The sequence below is a fragment of the Vombatus ursinus genome, unplaced genomic scaffold (genome assembly GCF_900497805.2).
Source record: "Vombatus ursinus unplaced genomic scaffold, bare-nosed wombat genome assembly UNPS02014941.1, whole genome shotgun sequence".
Taxonomy (NCBI): domain Eukaryota; kingdom Metazoa; phylum Chordata; class Mammalia; order Diprotodontia; family Vombatidae; genus Vombatus; species Vombatus ursinus.
In genome coordinates, this window is record NW_020954719.1 from 5256922 (window position 1) to 5277569 (window position 20648).

General features: G+C 39.9%; 1 protein-coding gene across 1 annotated transcript in view; it reads right to left on the reverse strand.

Annotated features, from left to right (window-relative positions):
* Window positions 1–20648, reverse strand: part of VDR (vitamin D receptor) — a 91834-nt gene that overhangs the window by 13155 nt on the left and 58031 nt on the right. Inside the window, exons 5-7 of the mRNA XM_027844264.1 lie at window positions 19454–19584; window positions 2789–2973; window positions 2392–2506 (exon numbers count right to left, since the gene is read on the reverse strand). Coding sequence (XP_027700065.1) covers window positions 2392–2506; window positions 2789–2973; window positions 19454–19584 — 431 coding nt within the window. The remainder of the gene's footprint in view (window positions 1–2391; window positions 2507–2788; window positions 2974–19453; window positions 19585–20648) is intronic.

Below are 20648 nucleotides of genomic sequence, written 5' to 3' on the forward strand. Positions count from 1 at the left end.
ATGTACCAGGCACTGCACTAGGTAGTGATACAAGTACAAAGAATAAAATAATCCTCACTCATAAGGAGCTTATATTCTATCAGGGGAGACAAGTAAATTTGTAAATCTACAAAAATAGAAAGTGAATAAATCCAAATATATTTGAATTAATTCAAGGCAGTTTGGGACTCAATGAGGCAAAAGAAAGGAGGGAGTAAATTCCAGGCATATTGGAAGTCAATGAGACAGGAGATGGAGTGTCATATGTAAGAAACAGAGGACAGTTTTGCTGGGTAGCACAGTGCAGGAGTCCAGTGGGGCTGAAAAGACAGGTTTAACCACTGGGGGCAGTTTGTGATGGGCTATAAAAGCTGAACAGAGGTCTTTATATATTATTCTAAAGGCAATAGGGAGCCACTGGAGTTAACTGAGCAGGGCAGTCACACGGTCAAATCTATACTTAGGGAAAATTACTTCGGCAGCAGTGTGTGAGCATGGATTAGAGTGGCGAGAGACTTGAGGGAGGGAGAACAATTAGGAAGCTGGGGACTTTTTTGGAAGCTGTTGCAATAAACTAGGTGAGAGGTGATGAGAGCCTGAACAAAGAGGGTAGCTGTGTGAATATGGAGAAAGGGTCTGATGGGAGAGATGTTGTACAGGTAGAAATATCAAGGTTTGGAAACTTATTGGATATGTGGGTGACAGAGGGTGAGGAAGAAAGGATGAAATGTCCAGTAGACAAGTGGTAATATGGGACTGAAATCTGGGCCTAGATACACCCCCCCCCACATACACATACGGATGAGTGTATAAATAAATATATATGTATATATATATATATATGTATGTATTTATATCTACACATAGATATACACATATATATGTGTGAGTTATCTGCATGGAGATGTTAGTTAAATCCATAAGAGCTTGTGAGGTTACCAAGAGAGAAAGAATGTATAGACAAGAGGGTCCAGAAGAGCACCTTAGGGAACACCCACAGTTAGGAGGAATGGTGTGGATGATGAATATGCAAAGAATATGGAGAACGAATGATTAGACAGGTAGGAAGCTAACCAGGAGAGAGTCATGAAAGTAGAAAGAAGAAGGAGTGTCCAGGAGGAGCGAGCGGTTAACAGTATTAAATGCAGTGGATATACCTAGAAAGAAAAGTTCCTCAGATAAAGCAATTAAGAAATAATTGTCGACATAGCTTCTATTAAATGATAAGGTCAGAAGGAAGCCTACAAGATATTGAGAAGTGAGTGAGAGAGGAAGAAACAGTAAATAGAGACTATTTTTTTTCAAGGAGTTTGGTTTAGAAAAGGAGGAAAGAGGAACAGCTAGGCACAGTGGATAGAGCACCTGCCCTGGAGTCAGGAGGACCTGAGTTCAAATTTGGCCTTAGACACTTGATGTGTACTAGCTGTGTGACCTTGGGCAAGTCACTTAACCCCATTGCCTAGCCAAAAAAAAAGGGGGGGAAGGAAGGAGAGATAAAGGACAATTATTTGAAGGGATGGTAGGATCCAGTAAAGGGTTTTTTTGGAGGACAGAGGAGACATGGACATATTTGAAAGCAGTAGAGAAGGAACTATTAGACAGGAAGAAGTTGAAGATCTGGGAGGAAGGGGTGACAGAGGATGCAATCTATTGGTGAAGACTGGAGGGGAAGAAATCAAGTGTACATATAAATGGGTTGACTTTGGCAAAGACATGGGTCATTTCTTTGTCAGAGAATGGGGGGAAAGAGAGAGTGGGAAACATTGTCGAGGGGGTTTCATTTCTGTCCAGACTTTCTCTTCCCTTTCCTATGGATAACTAAAAAATTTGGGGTCATCTATTCTATAACAACCTCTGTAGAGTTACCTCTGACACTGGGAACTTTTTCCCTGCTCTCATTTCCCCTTTCCAGACAGTAGGTAGCAGAAATTTGTGGAAGACAAGACCAAAGAGAGGATGAGAATAAATGGGAGACAATGAGGAGGGGAGGAGACTACAATATACCCATTCTCCTTGAGGTTGCTTAAAGCCAACAGGTCATTGAGGGTAAGACAGATTCTCCAGTCTCAGTTCTGGTGCTGGGCTGGTATGGGATCAGACTAGGGGTAAAATGTAAGAGGCTAGACTAGATGACTCCAAGTATTCATGTTGGACTTTACTTTGCAATGGGCTCAGACCCAAAGCATTGTTCAAAGGGCCGGGGATATCCTTAGGGATACATGTCATAGTCACATTCCAACTATGGGATTAAGTTCTGGGTATTCATGGTCACCTTCACATTTTATTCCTACCTTCATATTTGCTGAACCAAGTGCTCAGGAGGAATGAAAGAGTTCCAAAAATAAGATGGTACATCTAAATCTCCCTGATCTCTCTCTCCCTTAAGCCCTGAGGCAGTTAGTCCCACAATACCTGGAGAAGTTATGTAATTATCTGAAGTCAAGGAGTCCCCTGAAAAACTGGGTGTAAGCTCTGAGGATGATTTCGAGGGATGGATGCCTCCACCCTCCTCCCCTCGTACTGGAGGCTGGAATGGAAAAAAAAAAGAAAGAAAAATGTATCAGTTCAAGTTTTCCGGCCCCATATTTGTGCCTGCGTCTCTGGACAGAGATAGCAACAAGGACTATAGGAAGAGAGGGCCCCTTGTTCCTTCTCTCTCTCATGGAAGATTGGGTCTATCCAGTGGGGAACCCACTGTTCTTTGTCATGTCATAAATTTGCCAAATTGCTCTTTGATAAATGTCCCTTCCCTGCTCCCCAAAGCTGTATCTGTACTTCAACTCAGGCTAGTGGTAGTATGTCGTCCTACCCGGAATTGGCTGAAGTCCGAGTAAGTAGGGTCGTAGGTCTTGTGGTGAGCATCCAACAGGGTGGTGATGATGTGCTGCTGCTCTTCGGAAAGCTTGGGCCTCAGACTGTCCTTCAGTGCTTCCTCCTCCTTTCGCTTCAAGATCATCTCCCGCTTCCGCTGGACCTCTTCATCTGTCAGGATGACTGTGGAACCCAGGGAAGGATGAGTTGGCACCTGTACCCCCTACCCTCCAGTCCACCCTTGGGCCTACTCAGGTGGAAAGGATGCTTTTACTTCAGGTCTTGCCTATACTCAAGACCTTTTGCCAGAGTAAGTCCCTCTTGCCTTGAGAGCTTCAAGCCCACAAACTCAAGGGGAACTAAACTTTCTATGTAGAAAAAGATGGTGAAAATAAGTACATAGTCAAAGAAAAATAAAGGGAGTGTAAAACAGGAGATAGGATAGCTAAGAGTGGAGGTGCCACTGTCAAGAATTCTGTCAGTCAAACAACAGGGAATGCTTAGAAGCTTATTGCCATCCTGGGCTCATGTCACTGTACTTACAAGGGATCAAGCAGCAGGTCATCCTTCCCAACCACCACCTACCTATGCATCAAGTGACTTACCCTCCTACAACATAGCTCCTTCCCCAGACCAGATAGTCCTGAATTCTCTAGAAAACATTTCATACCTTGAATTCTAGTGTTTCACAACCGTAAGTTCAGAAATTCTATCTTCTGAGTAATTTTCAGAGGAGAAAGGAAATTGCTGCCCATCAACCACTGCCCTCCCAGCAATTTGCTGTACACATCCTATCCCCCAGACTACCACATGTATATGTGGGCACACACGCACTCACACACACACTCACACACACACACACACACACACACACACACACACACGACTGACCAACTCTCCAAGTACTGAATGACTTCACTTGTATATTCAGATTATCAGGAAATCAGATCAACTTATACATGAACTTATCCCCTCTGATATCCTGATCTTCAGCCCACTGGTTTTTGACTAACTCTTTAAGGAATACTCTTTGTGGTGGTGGTGCTCCTTGCTAATGCTCTTGGTTGGGAAGGTACAGTTGAGAGCAGGAGGGCCTGACACAGGAACCTAATAAGGATGCTGCCTGGCAGAGGCATGCAGAATGCTGACAGCAGGACTGGGCACTGGGGCCCAGAGCCTGTAGGTACTTGCTCTGTGTTTGTGCTGCCAGGGTATCTGCCTACAGAACTTGGGATTTGTTCAAGAGGAGGGAAAAGGAATCCCAAGCTGAGCACAGGGTACTAGACAAGCTTCTGGAAAGATCTGGAGCAAAAGACCCAGCAAAGATTGGGTAGAGGATGGGATGAATAGTTGGGGAGGATCTTGGAAGTGGAAAAGAGATTGAACTAAGGTTATAGAGAGAGTTGCAAATGGGAAATTGGTTGTAAAAAATAGTATTCTATTCATACCCAACTCATCCAGTTCTGGGAAGAAGCCATGCTCAGACAATTGACTTACCTAGCCTCAAAGGTGCCTAGCCTACCACAGAGAACAGTAAGGATGACTGCACATAGCCCAAGAGATGAATTAGGATGGGAAAAAAGAGGGGAGAACCCTGGACAAGTATAACAAACATGACCCCAGATTGGGGAGTCCATGTTGCCTTGACTTGGGCAGAGGTGAGTGGAACAACAGAAATATACCTATATATTCAAACTCTGGATGGCCTTGGGGCATGATTTTTCTCTCCTCTCTCCTCCCTCTCCCCACAAAATCTAGTAGCTGCATTTTCACAGCTACCATTCCACTCTTGTGTTACAGTATCTTAGCTGGTCTCCTTATTTCTTCTGTCTCTCTGTATCTCCATCCATCCATCCATCCATCCATCCATCTTGTACAACAATGTAACATATCTCCTTGTATCTGAGCTTAATTGTAGTTTTGGGGAGGGGGCAAGGAAGGGAGAAAAAAGAACAAAGTAAAAAGTGCACAGCAGAGAACAAAAGAAAGCTTACAAGGAAGCAAAGAAAAGATAGACAGCTTCTATCTTTTGAAATAGAAATTTATTGTTGTATATTTTGTATCCTCTCATGTTCTGCTGTGTACAATGGGCAATGCTTTTTTTTCTTTTCTTATTTTTCATTTAAGTTTTAATATTTACATTTATGTTTCTTTTTTCTTGTGTATTTAGTTTTAGTATTTAAGTTTAAAATAAAAATAAAACATTTTGAGAAAAAAAATCCCCTTGTATATTGTTTTTCATTTTGTCTCTGAGACCCCAGGGACAAACATAGTGTTTAGCACATGGTAGATGCTTAATAAATACTTGTTAAATAGAAGTGACGACTCTGGCAAAGCCTTTCTAGGATACAGTTTCCTCATTCATAAACTGAAGGCTTTGAACAAGATGACATTTAAAGGGCCCCACAGCTCTGAAATTCAGTTCTCTTGCTCAAAAATCTTGACTGATTTTTGGCCATTTAGTTTTTCCTATGATATTGTTCTGTTTCCCACACTCTGTGGTCTGACTAGACTGGATTGATTACTGTTCACTTAATACAATTAATCTCCTATCACCATACCTCTGTGTTGACTGTTCCCTCAGGCCTGTAATGTACTTCCTTCTTACTTCCCTTAGAATCCCATGTTTCCCGCAAAACTCAGTTTAAGTGCCACCTTCTACCTGAAAATTTTCCTTCCCAGATGTTAGCATCCTCCTCTCCAAAATTACTGTATTTATTTTGTGCATATTTATACATCTATATACTATTTTCCTCCCTCCCTTCTTCCCTCCCTCCCTTCCTTCCTTCCATTCTTCCCTCCATCCTCTTTCTCCCTCTTTTCCCTCTGTCTACACAGGGAATCATATCCTTACCTGTGGATGCTCTGCCTAAAGGAATATAAATTTTGATCACTAAAATACCACAAGATATCTCAGGGTTTACTGGCTAGATTTCTTTTTTAAGGACCATGCCTTAAAAACCCAGATCACTCTGGCTCTCATTGATTGACCAACAATAGGTCCCAGCCCAAGCCTCATTTGGTCATTGTTTGGGCATTGTTTGCAGCTCAGAGTGAGTGTAAATGCATTTGTTTCTGTTTTGACCAGAAACCCTGAGGGTCTTCCCCTCCTAGATGGATTTTTTTTTTTTTGACTAGGTAAAAGAAGCCATTCTTTGCCTCACTTTTTACCTAACCTTAATCACTCAATGGGCAGTGCCTCAGGCAAACTGAGACCTGGGAAAGACCTTAGCTTAAAAAGGCCATCTGCATCCACGGCCATCTCTAGTTGTCCTGATCTATATCTTGCCACTGGACCCAGATGACTCCAGAGGAGAGAGTGAGGCTGGTGACCTTGCACAGCCTTGCCTCTCTTAAATCTAATTCACTTGCAAGTCAAGACACCACCTTCCCAATGTCATGGTCATCTTGGAGAACTAAGGGAAAACAACAACAATTTCCCTGATAGAATATAAGCTCCTTGAGGGCAAGAAGAATTACAAATGGGAAATCAGTGGTAAAAGATAGTGTTCTTTTTCATATCCAACCCATCCAAGTTGGGGTAAAAGTCATGCTCAGACAACTGATTCACCTAGCCCCAAAAGGTGCCAAGTCTCCCACAGAGACGCACAGTAAGAATGACTGCACACAGTACAGTACAATGTATATTGATTATATTAATTTTTTTTGTTCAATATGATTCTACTCTGTTGCTGCCAAACTATTCTAAGATCTCTTTGGCATCAACTGTGGCTACTCAACTGTTTTCTTTATAATAGAACACATCAAAAAATAACTACTGGCTTTAATTCTGCCCTCTAGGATGAGTCTATTCTCTCTTCCACATAAAAATCCTTCTAATATTTGAAGTCAGAAATCCCAGTTGCTTCAACTATTCCTTATTTGATTTGTTTTCCAGTCCTCTCCCCATTCTGGATGCCATCTTCTGGAGTTGTTCAAGCTTGCAAATGTCCTTGCTAAAATGTGGCACATGGAAATAGACACAAAATTTATGTTGTCTAACTAGCACATACTTTAACAGAACCATTATACTCCAGCAATATTTTTTGATTAATGTTTAAGATCACATTAACTTTTTTTTGGCTATCAAATGAATTTCATGAAAAGATTCCGTCTCATCTATAACACATATCATTGATGTCAAAACTATATCTTTAAGAGGCAATATAATCTTTAGAGACTAGCAGTTTGTCATTCTGGAGAGATTGTTACCTGTGTTGATAGTAAGGTACAAAGGGGAAGAAGATGAAGAAAATAGGGGCAGCAAGGTGGCACAGTGGATAGAACACCGGCCCTGGAGTCAAGAGGATCTGAGTTCAAATCCAGTCTCAGACCAGACACTTGACACTTGACACTTACTAGCTGTGTGGCCCTGGGTAAGTCACTTAACCCCAATTGCCTGGCCACAGAAACAAAAAATATGAGAATAGAGAACTTTTTCCCTAAAAGAACTGTTTTAACTCATCTTAAAAAAAAAACACTACAAAGAGAATTCTTGAAAGGCTTTAGCTGCTGTCTTAAGAAAGCTGAATAGTGGGACTATGTTTTAGAATTGAGAAGTCAGCAGTTGTGATTGGCCGTGCTCTTTCTCACAGCTGGTACACTGAAAATAATTTTTGTCTTTGTTTTATTGTTTATGACACTGTTAATAAGTTGTACAACTAGTAACCTTTATACCTATTTAAGCCTAGGAGATTAAGGGGCTTATTTATACAAAGCATTTACTTATGCTTATCAGAAAAGATGTCCCTCTGGTTTATTAAATAAATAATAATCACTTACATTCACTTATTTAGTCAACTGGGATTAGAACTTAAGGCTAATTGATTAATAAATGCAAGAGATGTTGCAATTTTAGTATTTAATGTAGAAATATCAGAACACACCCCTTGATTACTTTAGAACACAGGATGAGAGGATGAAACAAGGAAAATGAGTCAGTAGATAAAGGTAGAGAAAGGAGCAATCATCTAGGCTACATGTGAAAGGAAAGTCTGTTAGTATATAAAGTTCTTTAAATAGCTACATATATATCATCTATTCTCATTATTATTGGCTGCCATATCATGCTGTTGAGTCATATTGAGCATATGGGTTTCATCCAAAGGCTTTTATCACATGAATTGTTTTCTAGCCATATCTTACCCATTCTGTACTTCTGTAATTGGTGTTTTTAACCCAGCTGCAGGATCTTATATTTTTTACTGTAACAATGGCTTCAATAGCCTCATCCACAACAACTTATGGGTGGTGTTAGAATATCTTTAAGAAGGAATGGAATCTTAGGGAGAGTATCATTTTAGAGACTATTAACATTTTGAGAAAGCTGAATGGTGGAACTATGTTTCCAGAGTTAACAATAAATTAACAGTTGCACTTGATATTTGGATGTGACTTTTCATCCTGAAATGTATTGTTGAAATATTTAAATACATTTTTGTAAGTTTTTTACAGTATAAAAATAGTAACACTAGTATTTAGTTAAGCCTATGAGATGAAGGGTTTTGAGAAAGAGGAGAGAAAGCTTATAGGAAAAGAGGTTTTTCTAGCTTATCTTCTACACTAGGATGGGAGTTCAGAGATAATTAATTAATGAGAGTTGGTATTTCTTTTAATTTATGAGGAAATATTGGAATATATCCCTTGGTTTCCTTAGATCTTGTGATGTAAATTAATAAGAAAATGAGCTAATAGCAGTTAAAGAGAGGGGTGACTACTTAATCTTGGCTACACATAGAGTGACTTCATTCCTAAACCTTACAACATTACTATTAAATTTTATCATCATATTTATGCTATTATCCTACTTATTAAGATAGCTATACATCTCAGTTGTGTCATCTAATAACTAGATATCTTTTTAAATTTTGTGGTTTTTGAACAGCTGAATTTATGAATGCCAAGTGATTAGGACACAATGTTATACAGGTTTTTTTTTTTCCTGAGGTCATAAGACCTGGAGTTTAAATATCACTTCTTTCAATTCCTATGTGACAATTTCATTATCTGTAAAATGAGGGCCTGACTAATTGGCTTCTGAGGTCCTTTCCCACTATATAGCTATATATACAATCCTATGAACCTACTGCTAAAAATATTGAATGGAATTGGACCAAAGGTAGATTCCTGCTGTATTTCATTATTCACTACCCTTAAAATGGATATCAGCCCTTTAATTAATACCCCTTTCATTTGTTCAAACAGCTTGGATCTACACTATCACTCAGAATACATTTTTTTTCTTTCTCACATACAAGGATATCATATGGGACTCCACCAATATGCTTTGCTGAAATCTCAGGATACCATGTATATAGCCCCTAATTTACCATTTCAGTAATCCTTTCTTGTGTTTCTGTTATTTAGGGGTGATTGTAAGTCAAATAATCTACTCCCTTTTTTTTCTTTATTTTTCCTAAGAAGATCTCAAATACCTCTTTTGTTGAATGATCATCTTTTTTCACTGACCCATTAGGGTGGGATTTTCAGAATATGTTATTGAGCTTAAGAACCTTTGCTTTTTGGAAGATACCATATTGTATTCTCTCCTTTGATTTCTCATGACTATTGAATAATTCAGGGTTATTTGAATTACTTTTTCTGCTTACATGAAGGGTTTTCTCTTGGCTGCAAAATCTGTTATTGACATTTTGCAAATATTAGCACTATATGTTTTAGAGTTTGAAATATGGATTTCTTTTATTTTTCTGGTGATAATATGCATATTTGAGTGATTAAAGATTTCCTGTCTACATTCCAACGTTCTGGACAGTATTTTTGTATTTTTCCTATATCTTTTGATTTGTCATGTTCCTTTGGGAGACTTAGGATGTTTTAAGATATCTCTATTCATTTTGTTTTCAAGGTCAGTTACTTTGGCTTGTATAGGATTTATGTATGTTTTTAATTGTGTTCCCTTTTGCTTTTTCTCTGCCAAATTTTCTTCCACTTCAGTATTATTTTTTGTTTCAAACTTATTATTTTTTCTTTCTGAACCTCTACTTCTTTGGGGAGATTTTCTACTGTATATTCATTGTTTCCTACTCTATGCTTTATGTTTTTTAAATTCTTCACAGATATCTCTGATTTCTCACCTAATTTCTTTCTTCTAATCATTTTGTTTCTCTTTTGAACCATTCTGGACTCCCCCCCCCCCCCGTGCTATTTGAATTTTGGTAAGTCTACAGAAACTTCTTTTTCATTGCATAATTTTTGACTCATTTTCCTTTAGAGTATGTCTTCATTGCGCTCTGGCTACTCTTTGAAGTTTATTCATTCTTCCTTCTGTCTTTATGATCCTATTGGTTTATTTATTTATGAACTAGGTTTTTATTCAGAATTTCTTTCTTGAACTTTGGTCTTTGGGGGTTTCTCTTGTATTCCTTGTCAGTTGCTTCTAAAATCCTTCCTCATTCTTTGGCTTCTCCCCCTTCCACTGCTACACAGATTTCAAGGCTGGATGTGCTTATTGCCCTCAGCTTTCTTGTGTTAGGAGATGTGAAGTCCTCCTGGACTAGGTACTTGCCTAAAGTAAACTTGGGTAGAGAGAAATGGCCCTAACTCAGTATCCACTGCCACAGTGGATAAAGCATTGGACCTGTAGTCTGGAAGACAAGAGTTCAAATCTGGTCTCAGACACTTATTCATTATGTAACCCTGGGCAGGTTACTTAACTACGGTCTGTTTCAGTTTCCTTGTGACGTAAATTAATAAGAAAATGAGCTAAAAGCAGTTAAAGAGAGGGGTGACTACTTAATCTTGGGGATGGTAATAATAGCATCCACTTCCCTGGGTTGTTGTGAGGATGAAATGAGATAATATTTGTAAAAAGCACTTTGCAGACCTTAAAGAGCTATTTAAATGCTAGCTATTTCCCACAGGTGGCAGAGCCTATGACTCTGTGCTGCATGTTGCCCTGTCTCCATCTTCGGCCCCTTTTCCTCAGCTATACTTCCTTTCCTTTGCTTGGCTGGGACGAATCACAGTTTACTGCCTCTTGGTGAGTAAAGTAGGCTGCAGGTTGAGTCCTTGCCATGGGCACAGAGATCCTCTAAAGCCAGACTCTAAATCTTAAACTTGTGAGTTTGTTTATATGATTGGGGGTGTAAGGATAAGGGAAGTTGAGACACTGAGTTGGAGCTATTTTAGTTCTCGGATGTTATTTCATGAGGTTTTTTGCCACATGGGTTGTTTCTATTTTATCTTATATATTCAGCTTTAATTATCCTATATTTGGCACATAATTCCCTTTTCTGAGGAAAACTGAAAAAAGACTCTCCGTATCTGACTTTGAAAACCTCCAAGAGTCCTACACTACTTATCCAAACTTATACCAACATCCCTTACTTCCTTCTATTCTACCTAGGTTCTATCCTTTTCCTCAACCCATCCAAATTATCTTCCCTTTACTCTTTACCTATTTAAATTCTACCGGTCATATGGAAGAGGGATCAGACTTATTTTGTTTGACCCCAGAGCACAGAACCAGAAATAAAGGATGGAAGTTACAAAGAAGCCAATTTAGGCTTGATGTCAGGGAAAACTTCCTAAGAATGAGAGCTGTCACAAAGTTGGCTGGGCTTCCTTGGGAGTTGGTCAGCTTTTCCTCTGTCCAGATGACTTACCCACTTGTACACATTATGGTGGGGATTGCTTTCAGGTATAGGGAGGACAAGATGGCTGCTATCTCAGCTCTATAACTCTCTGATAATCTGAGTCCATGTTCAGTTTCATGCTGCAAGGATGTCTCCAGATCCAAAGTTCCTGAAGTCATTATTTAGTGACTAGATTTACTGGATGGATTAGTCAACATTCAATGGAAGCTATTTTTAAGTTTTCTAAACTTCCTGCTATATATTGCCTACTTGCAGGAGAAATGGTCATAGGTAGATTCAACAAACTGAACTATGCCTTTCCTAGGACTCTGGTGTTTAGAGTGGACCTTTAAACACCCTGCCAAGGGCTGGGGGTAGCCTGAATTTAGGAAAAGCTGTAGGCATGATATATGTCTTATAATGTATTGTAACTGATTTTATGCAAAGAGTAAAACACTGTACATAGCTAAACGTGTTCTGGTTGCTTTGATGGGGGTGGGGGGTGGAGCCTTAATTCTATTATGCCAAGGTCATATAACTAGGGCTTAGTTAAATATAGTGTAACCTGGGCTGGTTTGGACATGTCCAGTTCACCTAAGATAGAGGTACCTTTGAGAGGCCCTTGAAGCATGTGCAGATTGCCTAACATAGAGGCCCACATCTTCTACTATGTGGGAACAATAGGGGATCAAGCCTCCTTTGATTGGCTGCCTTTGTCTTTAAAAATGGTGAGGCTGAGCTAATCACTCTTTTTGGCTGCACTCTTTCTTTTTCCTGCTGTGCTCTTTTTGGCAACTCTCATCTACTTTGACCAAAGAGTGAAGATCACAGTTCACCCACAGCATGGGTACCATGAACTGAACCAGTGACAGAAGGAAAATCCTTCCCCTGCTCACTGTCTTTTAGCCCAGCTCTGAGAAATGGGTATGGAGGTGTTGGTTTCTATTCTATGTTGTTTGACCTTCTCATTTTCAGGTGCTAGAGGTGATCACCATGGTACTGGGGGATTGGGGTCTGTCATGGAAGACCTGAGAAGTCAGGGGAGCCATTCACTCATGCTCGAAGAAGATTGGATTAGACTTGGAACTGGGATTGTGTTCTACAGGGATAGAGCTAAGCTATGAACCTAAACCCCTTCCCCTTCCTCAGAGACTGAGGACATGGGGAGGGGGGAGAGGATTATGCCTACCACATGTTGCTGGAGTGAGTTTGTAAATTTGTGATTATATCTTTTGAAATAAATATTTCTGTATAAATTCTAATCTCTTAGTGGTTAATGGTACTGGGGTACAAGGGGATACCTTCATTGAGGGAAAACTATAAGTGGGCACTTGAGCCATTTGGAGAGAGCTTAGACCCTCAATTCCTTTAAGCGTACTGGAGAATCTCTAGGAGTCAAATGTAACCTACCTGGTCTTCTAGTAGTGGGGGCCAGGCAAATAGTGTATTACAATAACTTAGTCAAATATATAAAGGAGAAGGTGAAGTCTTTACCAGTAAGAGGTTCACAGCTGCCCTCATTTGGAAAACAATATATTTCCTATACTGACGTGAAGCTGTGGCCACACAGAGAGAGTCAGAGTTGGGGTTTAGAAAGTCACCCACACTCTCTGAGAACTACAGAAAACTTGGGACTATCCAAGCATTCCTCCTCAGTAGGATAGCATGTGTGCCACAGTCACTAGCTGAAAGTAGTATTTACCCAGTCTGACCCTTCTTATTAAGCAGGATCACATTAATGATAAGCAATAGCACCTAGTGTTTAAAAATATAAATGAGGGGTTTTATTCTTATACAGTAGAGCATACAGTATAGTGCTAAGAACTCTGAGAACAGAAATTTTATTTGCTATTAGTACTATTAATCATAGTACTGTATAAAATAGCACTGTATTTTATAGATATGAATATAAAGTACTATGTAAAATATAAAGTATATTTTAAAAGTATATATATATTTAAATTATATACTCACATAGATATGAATATAAAGTACTATGTAAAATATAAAGTATTATATTTTAAAAGTATATATATATTTAAATTATATATTCACATAGATATGAATATAAAGTACTACGTAAAATATAAAGTATTATGTTTTAAAAGTATATATATTTAAATTGTATATTCACATAGATATGAATATAAAGTACTATGTAAAATATAAAGTATTATATTTTTAAAGTATTAAAATGATACTTAGTACTGTTAATAATAATAAGGTATTTATTATATAGAGAAATACTTATATTTTATGTATGCATCTCAGCTAGAGTATTAACTCCTTGAAGGAAGATATGCTATCTCCCACATCTGGAATGCTCTCCAACCTCACCTTGGCTTCCTTGAAGATTCCACTTAAACTCTACCCTCTGGAGGAAGTCTTTCTTACTCCCCTCAGTTACTTGTGCCTTCCTATCCAAGATTACCTTGTGTCTGCTTTGTTTTGTGCTTATACATACTTATATATGAGCATGTTTCCTCTCCTAATAGAAGTACATTCCTGGAAGGTCTGGGGACTAGAACTCAAGACAATGAAATGGAGACTATGGCATTATTGTCTTCATAGCCCCAGTGCCCAGGACAGTGCGTGGCACCTGTTAGGCATTTAGTACAAAGTGGAGATAAACTACACCTCCTCAAAAAATTTTTTTTTCTCTCTCTCTATCCAGGCTCAGTCCCATCACCTTCAGAAAGTCTTATTTACTCCTACAGCTCATGTTCTAAGTCCCAACAGCACTTAAGGTTTGTTCTATATAATTTAGCTCTTAATTGTGTTGCCTTGTTTTTGCTTCTGTCTCATCCAGCAATGCGTAGGTATTTATTATCTAACACACGCAGGGTGTGTGTTGGGGGAGGGGTCACAGAGAAGATACATTCTAGTTTTTTGTGTCATCACCTAGACTTAGATTATAAAAATTAATTACTGCAATATAGTGATGCCCTCAGGAGCAATTGAAATGTGAGGGCTTTTTGTCCCTACACTAAGGAGCTGCTATACTTTTTGTTTTTTCATCAGTTTTGAAAAATAATTTTCTAGCTTCTCCCTCCCTTGTTAGACTGTCATGTCCTTCTGTTAGCATTCTGCTTGCTTCTTGCCTAACCCTTTCTAATTGGCCGTGTCATCTCTGATGGGAAATGGGAAGCCAACTAAACTTGGTAGAACTGTTTACAAACTAAGAGTAATCAGAGCCTGAATGAGGAACTGAGGAACTTTTCTGTCTAAAGCAGGTGAGTATTTATAACATGGACTTTGTGACATCATTTTGGCTACTCAGAGACTTTTTTTCTTTTCTCTTGGTTTCTAATTCTTGGATAAGTTACAACTAGTTGAGGTTGCTAGGTAAGTGAGTGACCTCTGGATAAATGATGTTTTATAGAAGGTCTCACTACCTTCAAATAGTTTAGAGCCTAGTTAGAGACACAAAACACAAATATGCAACAAGTTAAAGAACAATGCAAAGCTGAAATAGAAGTTCAAGATAAAAGTCTAAAAGATGTCACAAGTCAATGAATCAGTAATTGCCCAATGTACAAAGGTAATAAGTGGTATGAGAGTGCAGAGGCAAGACTGAGGACTGTAGACTGGGGATGATGGTGGGGGATACTAAGATACAAAGATGATGGCACAGAGATGATGAGAAGGGATACTAAGGAACATAACAAGTAGTTTACAATGAGAAGAACAAGATATATACATGTGGAAAGTTATACAACAGGACAGGGCGGGATAGTAGTGAGATAAGGGACATCTCAGTTGTAAAATCTAGATTGTGGTAACTGATAACCTCAGACTGGGTGCATGAAAGAAAAGGGACAGCTCATAAAAAGAAAAAAAAATCTTTAGCTTGGATACACAGACCTAAAAGTACCTGGAGATAGAGGATGAATGCACCTAGATGCCTGGCAGAGGTGTCTAGGAGTTACTTTAGCTGACAGCACCTGCCAAATGGAGACCAAGAAAGCTTCATCGAAAGCAGGTAAGGTAGTAACATTCGTATTTCCCCTATTCCCAGTATACTTCTTTCTTGGAATGGCTGTAGAGTCTCCCTGGTTTATGGCCCTGCTCTAGCCAGAAAAAGTCTAGGTTTTGGTGTGATGTAAACCCAGCCTTCAAGATTACAGATAAAATCAGCAAAGATACAGTTGGATACATGGATACAACTATCAGCAGAGGCTGAGCTGGGATTCCTTGGCACACGTCTGAGGAGTGTGGGGGAGAGGTAGAGGGTAGTCTACCGTCTTTCCTTGTATATCTCCAAACCACTAAGAAGGAATAAACCTCCTTCAGGTTCCTCTCCAAGGAAACTGAAGGTTCCAAAGTACTTTCCTAGGAGGTTAAGTAGAGTTTCAGGCAACAATAGAGCTATAGGCTGGAACAGTCACTTGAGTTTTAGTTGTTGAGTCACAGATCATACAGTATAACCGAATTTTAAAGGTAAATGGGATCCTACAGATTGCTTAGTTCAAATCCCTCATTTTGTTGATGAGGAAGTTACAGTCCAAAGAGGTTAACTACTTGCCCAAGGTCGTGCTGCCAATGCATGACAGGATTAAGAGTAGAACCTTGGAGGGCAGCTAGGTGGCACAGTGGATAGAGCTCTGGCCTTGGAGTTAGGAGGACCTGAGTTCAAATGTGACTTCAGACAGTTGACACTTACTAGCTATGTGACCCTGGGCAAGTCACTTAACCCTGATTGCCTCACCAAAGAGCAAAAAACAAACAAACAAAAAAGAGTAGAACCTTGGTCTCCTGATTCCTGTTGGCCATGATCTTAATCCAGTTCAGTCTTACCTGGGACAATGGGCCTCTCCTCCTACGCTCACCTTATAGTGAATCAGATTCCCATTTCCCCATCCCCAAATGCTCTAGACCTGTCATAGCCATGCGGGGGGCCGGGTACCACCTTTGGCACCTTTTGTCCTGCTGCTACATGCTGGGGGAGAGGAAGAGGGTGTAGCAGAATTCAGGAAGCTTAGAGCTCAGGAACCGGGGTCGCCTGTGAAACTGAAAAGCTTCTGCATGAATAAACAATGAAACAAGGATAAGAAAGTTAAGTTGTAAATTGGGGGAAAAGATTTTTCAGATATCTCTGATAAGTTTGATATTTGAAATTTATAAGACCAACAGCAATGGATAAGTAGTGAAAGGTTACAAATAAATGGTTTTCAAAAGAAGAAATGCAAACTATTAATAACTATATGGAAGATTGCTCTAAATCACTAACAAGAAAAATATAAATCAAAATAATTCTGAGATTTCACTTCATATGTAACCAATTGACAAAGATGACAAAAGATGGGCCTAGTCCGTTTTGGAGGAGTTACAGAAAGATAGTCACATACTAAAGCATTGCTGGCTCTCCTCTGCACTCTTGCCTTGCACAGGCCTTGCACAGGCCTTGCACAACTTACTTAGTTGTTGTTCCTCTTTCCTATCAACTGTCACTTCTCCTTATCTGAAGGATGGATGTTAGTAGGGAGAAAGGTAGAAGTGGTGGGAAGGGACTGAAAGATGACTGGCCCACTGGGATTTGGAGGGATCTCAGTCCGACTGAAAATGAAGCTGTAGATGGAGCAATGAGGTTCTGGCCATCAGATTAAGAAAACCTACAAAGCAACTCTTCTCCACAAGCGTCGCTGTTGGCCCAAGTAGCTCGTCAAGGTGTGATTCAAGTGTGTGGTATAATGGAAGGCTCTCTACAGTGGCAGCCAAGAGACTTGAGCTCCAGATGTGGCTTTGTGTGGTCAAAGTTCTTTGTTGTCTGAGTTCTAGATGTGGCTTTGTGTGGTCAAGGTTCTTTGTGGTTTGAGTTCTAGATGTGGCTTTGTGTGTGGCTAGTTTGTGACTTGAGTTGGAGATGTATCTAAACTAGCTGGATGACCTTGGACAAATCATTCTACCTCTCTAATCACAACTTAAGTTGGTCCCTCCCCTTCTCCCCTTCATAGAAAATTTATAGGAGATGAAAGATGAGAACTGCTTAGAAGAGAAGGCCTAGATGGGTTGAAATATGTACTGGCAGAGGGAATACCTAAATTAATGAGATCACAGATTCTATCAAAGTACAAGGATTATAATAATGATACCTTATATTTAAATAGTTCACTACCAGCAATGATACCTTTCCCTTGCAGTATATGGTATGGTTTATAAAGCACTTTCATAGACATTATCTCATTGATTCTCACAATAGCTATGTGATGCAGGCAGGGCAGGTATTATTATCTCCATTTTACAGATATGAAAACTGAGGCTAAGAGAGTTTCTTACAATCTAGTTAGGAACACAAGAGATGGTTGGTAAATGGTACAGTGCAGAGAATGGGGTCTGGAGTCAGAGGACCTGGGTTTGAATCCCACCTCTGATGTGTATTACCTGAAAAACTTTTGGGTAAATCACTTAACTTTCCTGGGCCTTTGGTTCTTAAGGACTGTAAAATAAGGGGGTTAAACTAGATGGCCTCTGAGGTGCTCCAGCCCTATGATCTTTTGATCCTAAGAACTCAGGTGTTCAGATTCAGTATATTTTACAGACTCAGTGCCACTTTCTTCAGTATATGACCTTCATATCCAGCATGCTACCTAATATGGTGCCCTGTATGCAGTAGCTGCTTAATAAATATTTGTTGATTGAATTAATAAATGGAAAAGTCCAGAAGGCCACCCATACCTTTCTGCCACCAGTTTCTTCAGGACAAACACTTATCCTGGGTAGGGCAAGGTGCTGGCCCGAAAATCAGCAGGTCCAGACCTGATGTGTTCTCTGCGGAGGTGAAAATGAACCACTGCCTAGAAACGTCTTTAAGGAATTTAAAGTGTCAACTGAAGACCAGTGACTAGGGGCTAGGAATAAGGTTTGTGGTTTATATAGCAGAGTATGAGACTGGTATCATAGATGAAGACTTCAGTTCTTCTCTTTGACCCCACGGTGAGAGGAATTTTTTTTTTCCTTTACTGAAAGAATTCCCAAAGCTCAAGTTCTGTATTCTTGACACATCTCCCTGTCTCATTTGTCCAAATCTCTACTGTAGCCAGGGAGTCCTCCATGGCTACATCTGAGAGATTTTGGCCTCAGAGGCCCCTTCCCCCTTTTTTTCATCCAAGCCTCTCTTTGAGGCAGGGCAAGGACTCTATCTTTAGGTGACCAGGGGGAGGAGGTAGCAAGGGCAGAAAAGGCAGCAATAATCCTAGGGTGGTGAATAAAAAAAGCTGGGACAGAACCACTCACTATACCTTAGACCGGGGAGCAGAAATGGGGCACCTTGGAGGGTTATGTTCAATTTAATTTCCTGCTTTGGTTAAAAAATAACCAGGCCTACAGCTCAAAGGCAAAGTCCAGGGGGTTATTTTTAACTCTGAACCAGATTCCATCATCTCTATACATCTTTCATCTTGGTCCTCACCTGCAACACCAGGACAGCCCTAAGTAGTTCCGTTATGGGGTTATATCCTCTCCCTTTCATAAGTTTAGGCTACCCTCCAAGATTTCCCTTAGCTTTGCTCCTGAAATTCTCTGCTTTCTCTCCTTCCATAGTTTCTTCAAGGAGCCAGCCCTCAGGCACCCAGTTGAGCTCAAAAAGTATGAGTCACTGTAAAAGGCAGGATTAGCTAGACCCAAAGATGACTTCTCAGGGATTTTTCAGGCCTTCCAAGCCCAGCGAGTGATGCTTCCCTACTGCTTCTGACCTTCTTTTAATCCTTTGTAGTCTTTTATCCCAAGGCCTCCAACCAGAGGACAATTAGGTTCCTAGAACTCAGTCCCTTGCATGTAGGACCTAGGAAATGTGCAGACTTGTAGCGACCAATTCCCAGGCAGAGACTTGGACATAGAGGTGTAGTCAGACTGAGTCCTTCAAGTGAAGGACACCATGGACAGCAGTAACCTGGCTCTTCCCCGCCTTGTCCCAGACCTCAAACTAGATATACCCTACCGGCAGTGGTGGAATGAGAACAGGAGCTAGAATTGCTCTCTAAACCTCTTACCATGGGCTCTGATTTCATGGCTCTCCATCCTCAGCTTAGCCATCTGTTATTTTTCACCCTATCTCCCCTCAAGGAACTCACATTCTTTCATCATGCCAATGTCCACACAGCGTTTCAGTCGGCAGGCTTGGCAATGACGCCGATTGTCCTTGGTGATGCGACAGTCACCATTGAAGGGACAAGTGAATAGGGCCTTCCGTTTCATGCTCCTCCTGCCAAGAGATAAATTGGGGAATGGCTGAACAAGTTGTGGCATATGATTATAATAGAATACTACTGTGCTATAAGAAATGATGAAGTCAATGATCTCAGAAAAACAGAAATGGCAGACATGATCTTGTCACCCATTAACAAGGCTTCCAGAATTGCCAGGGGAGAATCAAGCTCTCTTCATTGGAGACCTACACAGACACTGGGAAAGAATCACTGTCCTCTTACTTCAGAATCTTTTTAGCTATGTGAACCTGGGCAAAGCACTTAACAAACGTCTACCTCAGTTTCCTCACCTATAAAATAGGGACAATAGAACCTACCTCATAGGGTTATTGTGAGGATTAAATGAAATGATATATGCATGTTGCAAAACCTTAAAGCTCTATATAAATGCTAGCTATAATAATAATTATTATTATACAACTATTATCCTCATTTTATGAGGATAAGGAAACAGAGAAGTGAACTTTCATAATCAGAACTGGAACTCAGGTATTCTGTCTTCTTTCTCCTCTATGCTGACTAGCATTGGTGCCGTGACAGCCTAATGGAATGGGGCAAACATTACTGTAGTCATGCGACATGAGTTGAAACCCTGGCTCCAATATTTATCCTGAACAAATCACTTGACATCTCCAAACCTGTTTCCTCATCCATCAAACAGGTATACACTACCTGTTGTGAATTGTTGTGAAGAAAGCAATAAATAAAAATGAGTTATTATTTCTATTAATCACAGCACACAAAAGGAAGAGCATGGAGGCCCATATCTAGAGAGAAGATTAGGGAAAAGAAAAGTTGTGGAATAGACCTATCCATTATCTCTTTCACAAGTGACTTTGAGTTGGAAGCCTATATAGCTGGTTTATACAGCATCCATTGCTGATAGTGTAGATAATAAAGGAAAAGGACTGGATGGCAAAATTGCTAGATTTTGAGTCAGAGGACCTGGATTTGAATCCTTGCTGTGCCTCTATATGGCCACAGATAATTTGTTTAACCTCTCTGGGTTTCAGTTTCCTCGTCTGTAAAGTGAACGAAGCTGTTATAAAGTAGAAAAATC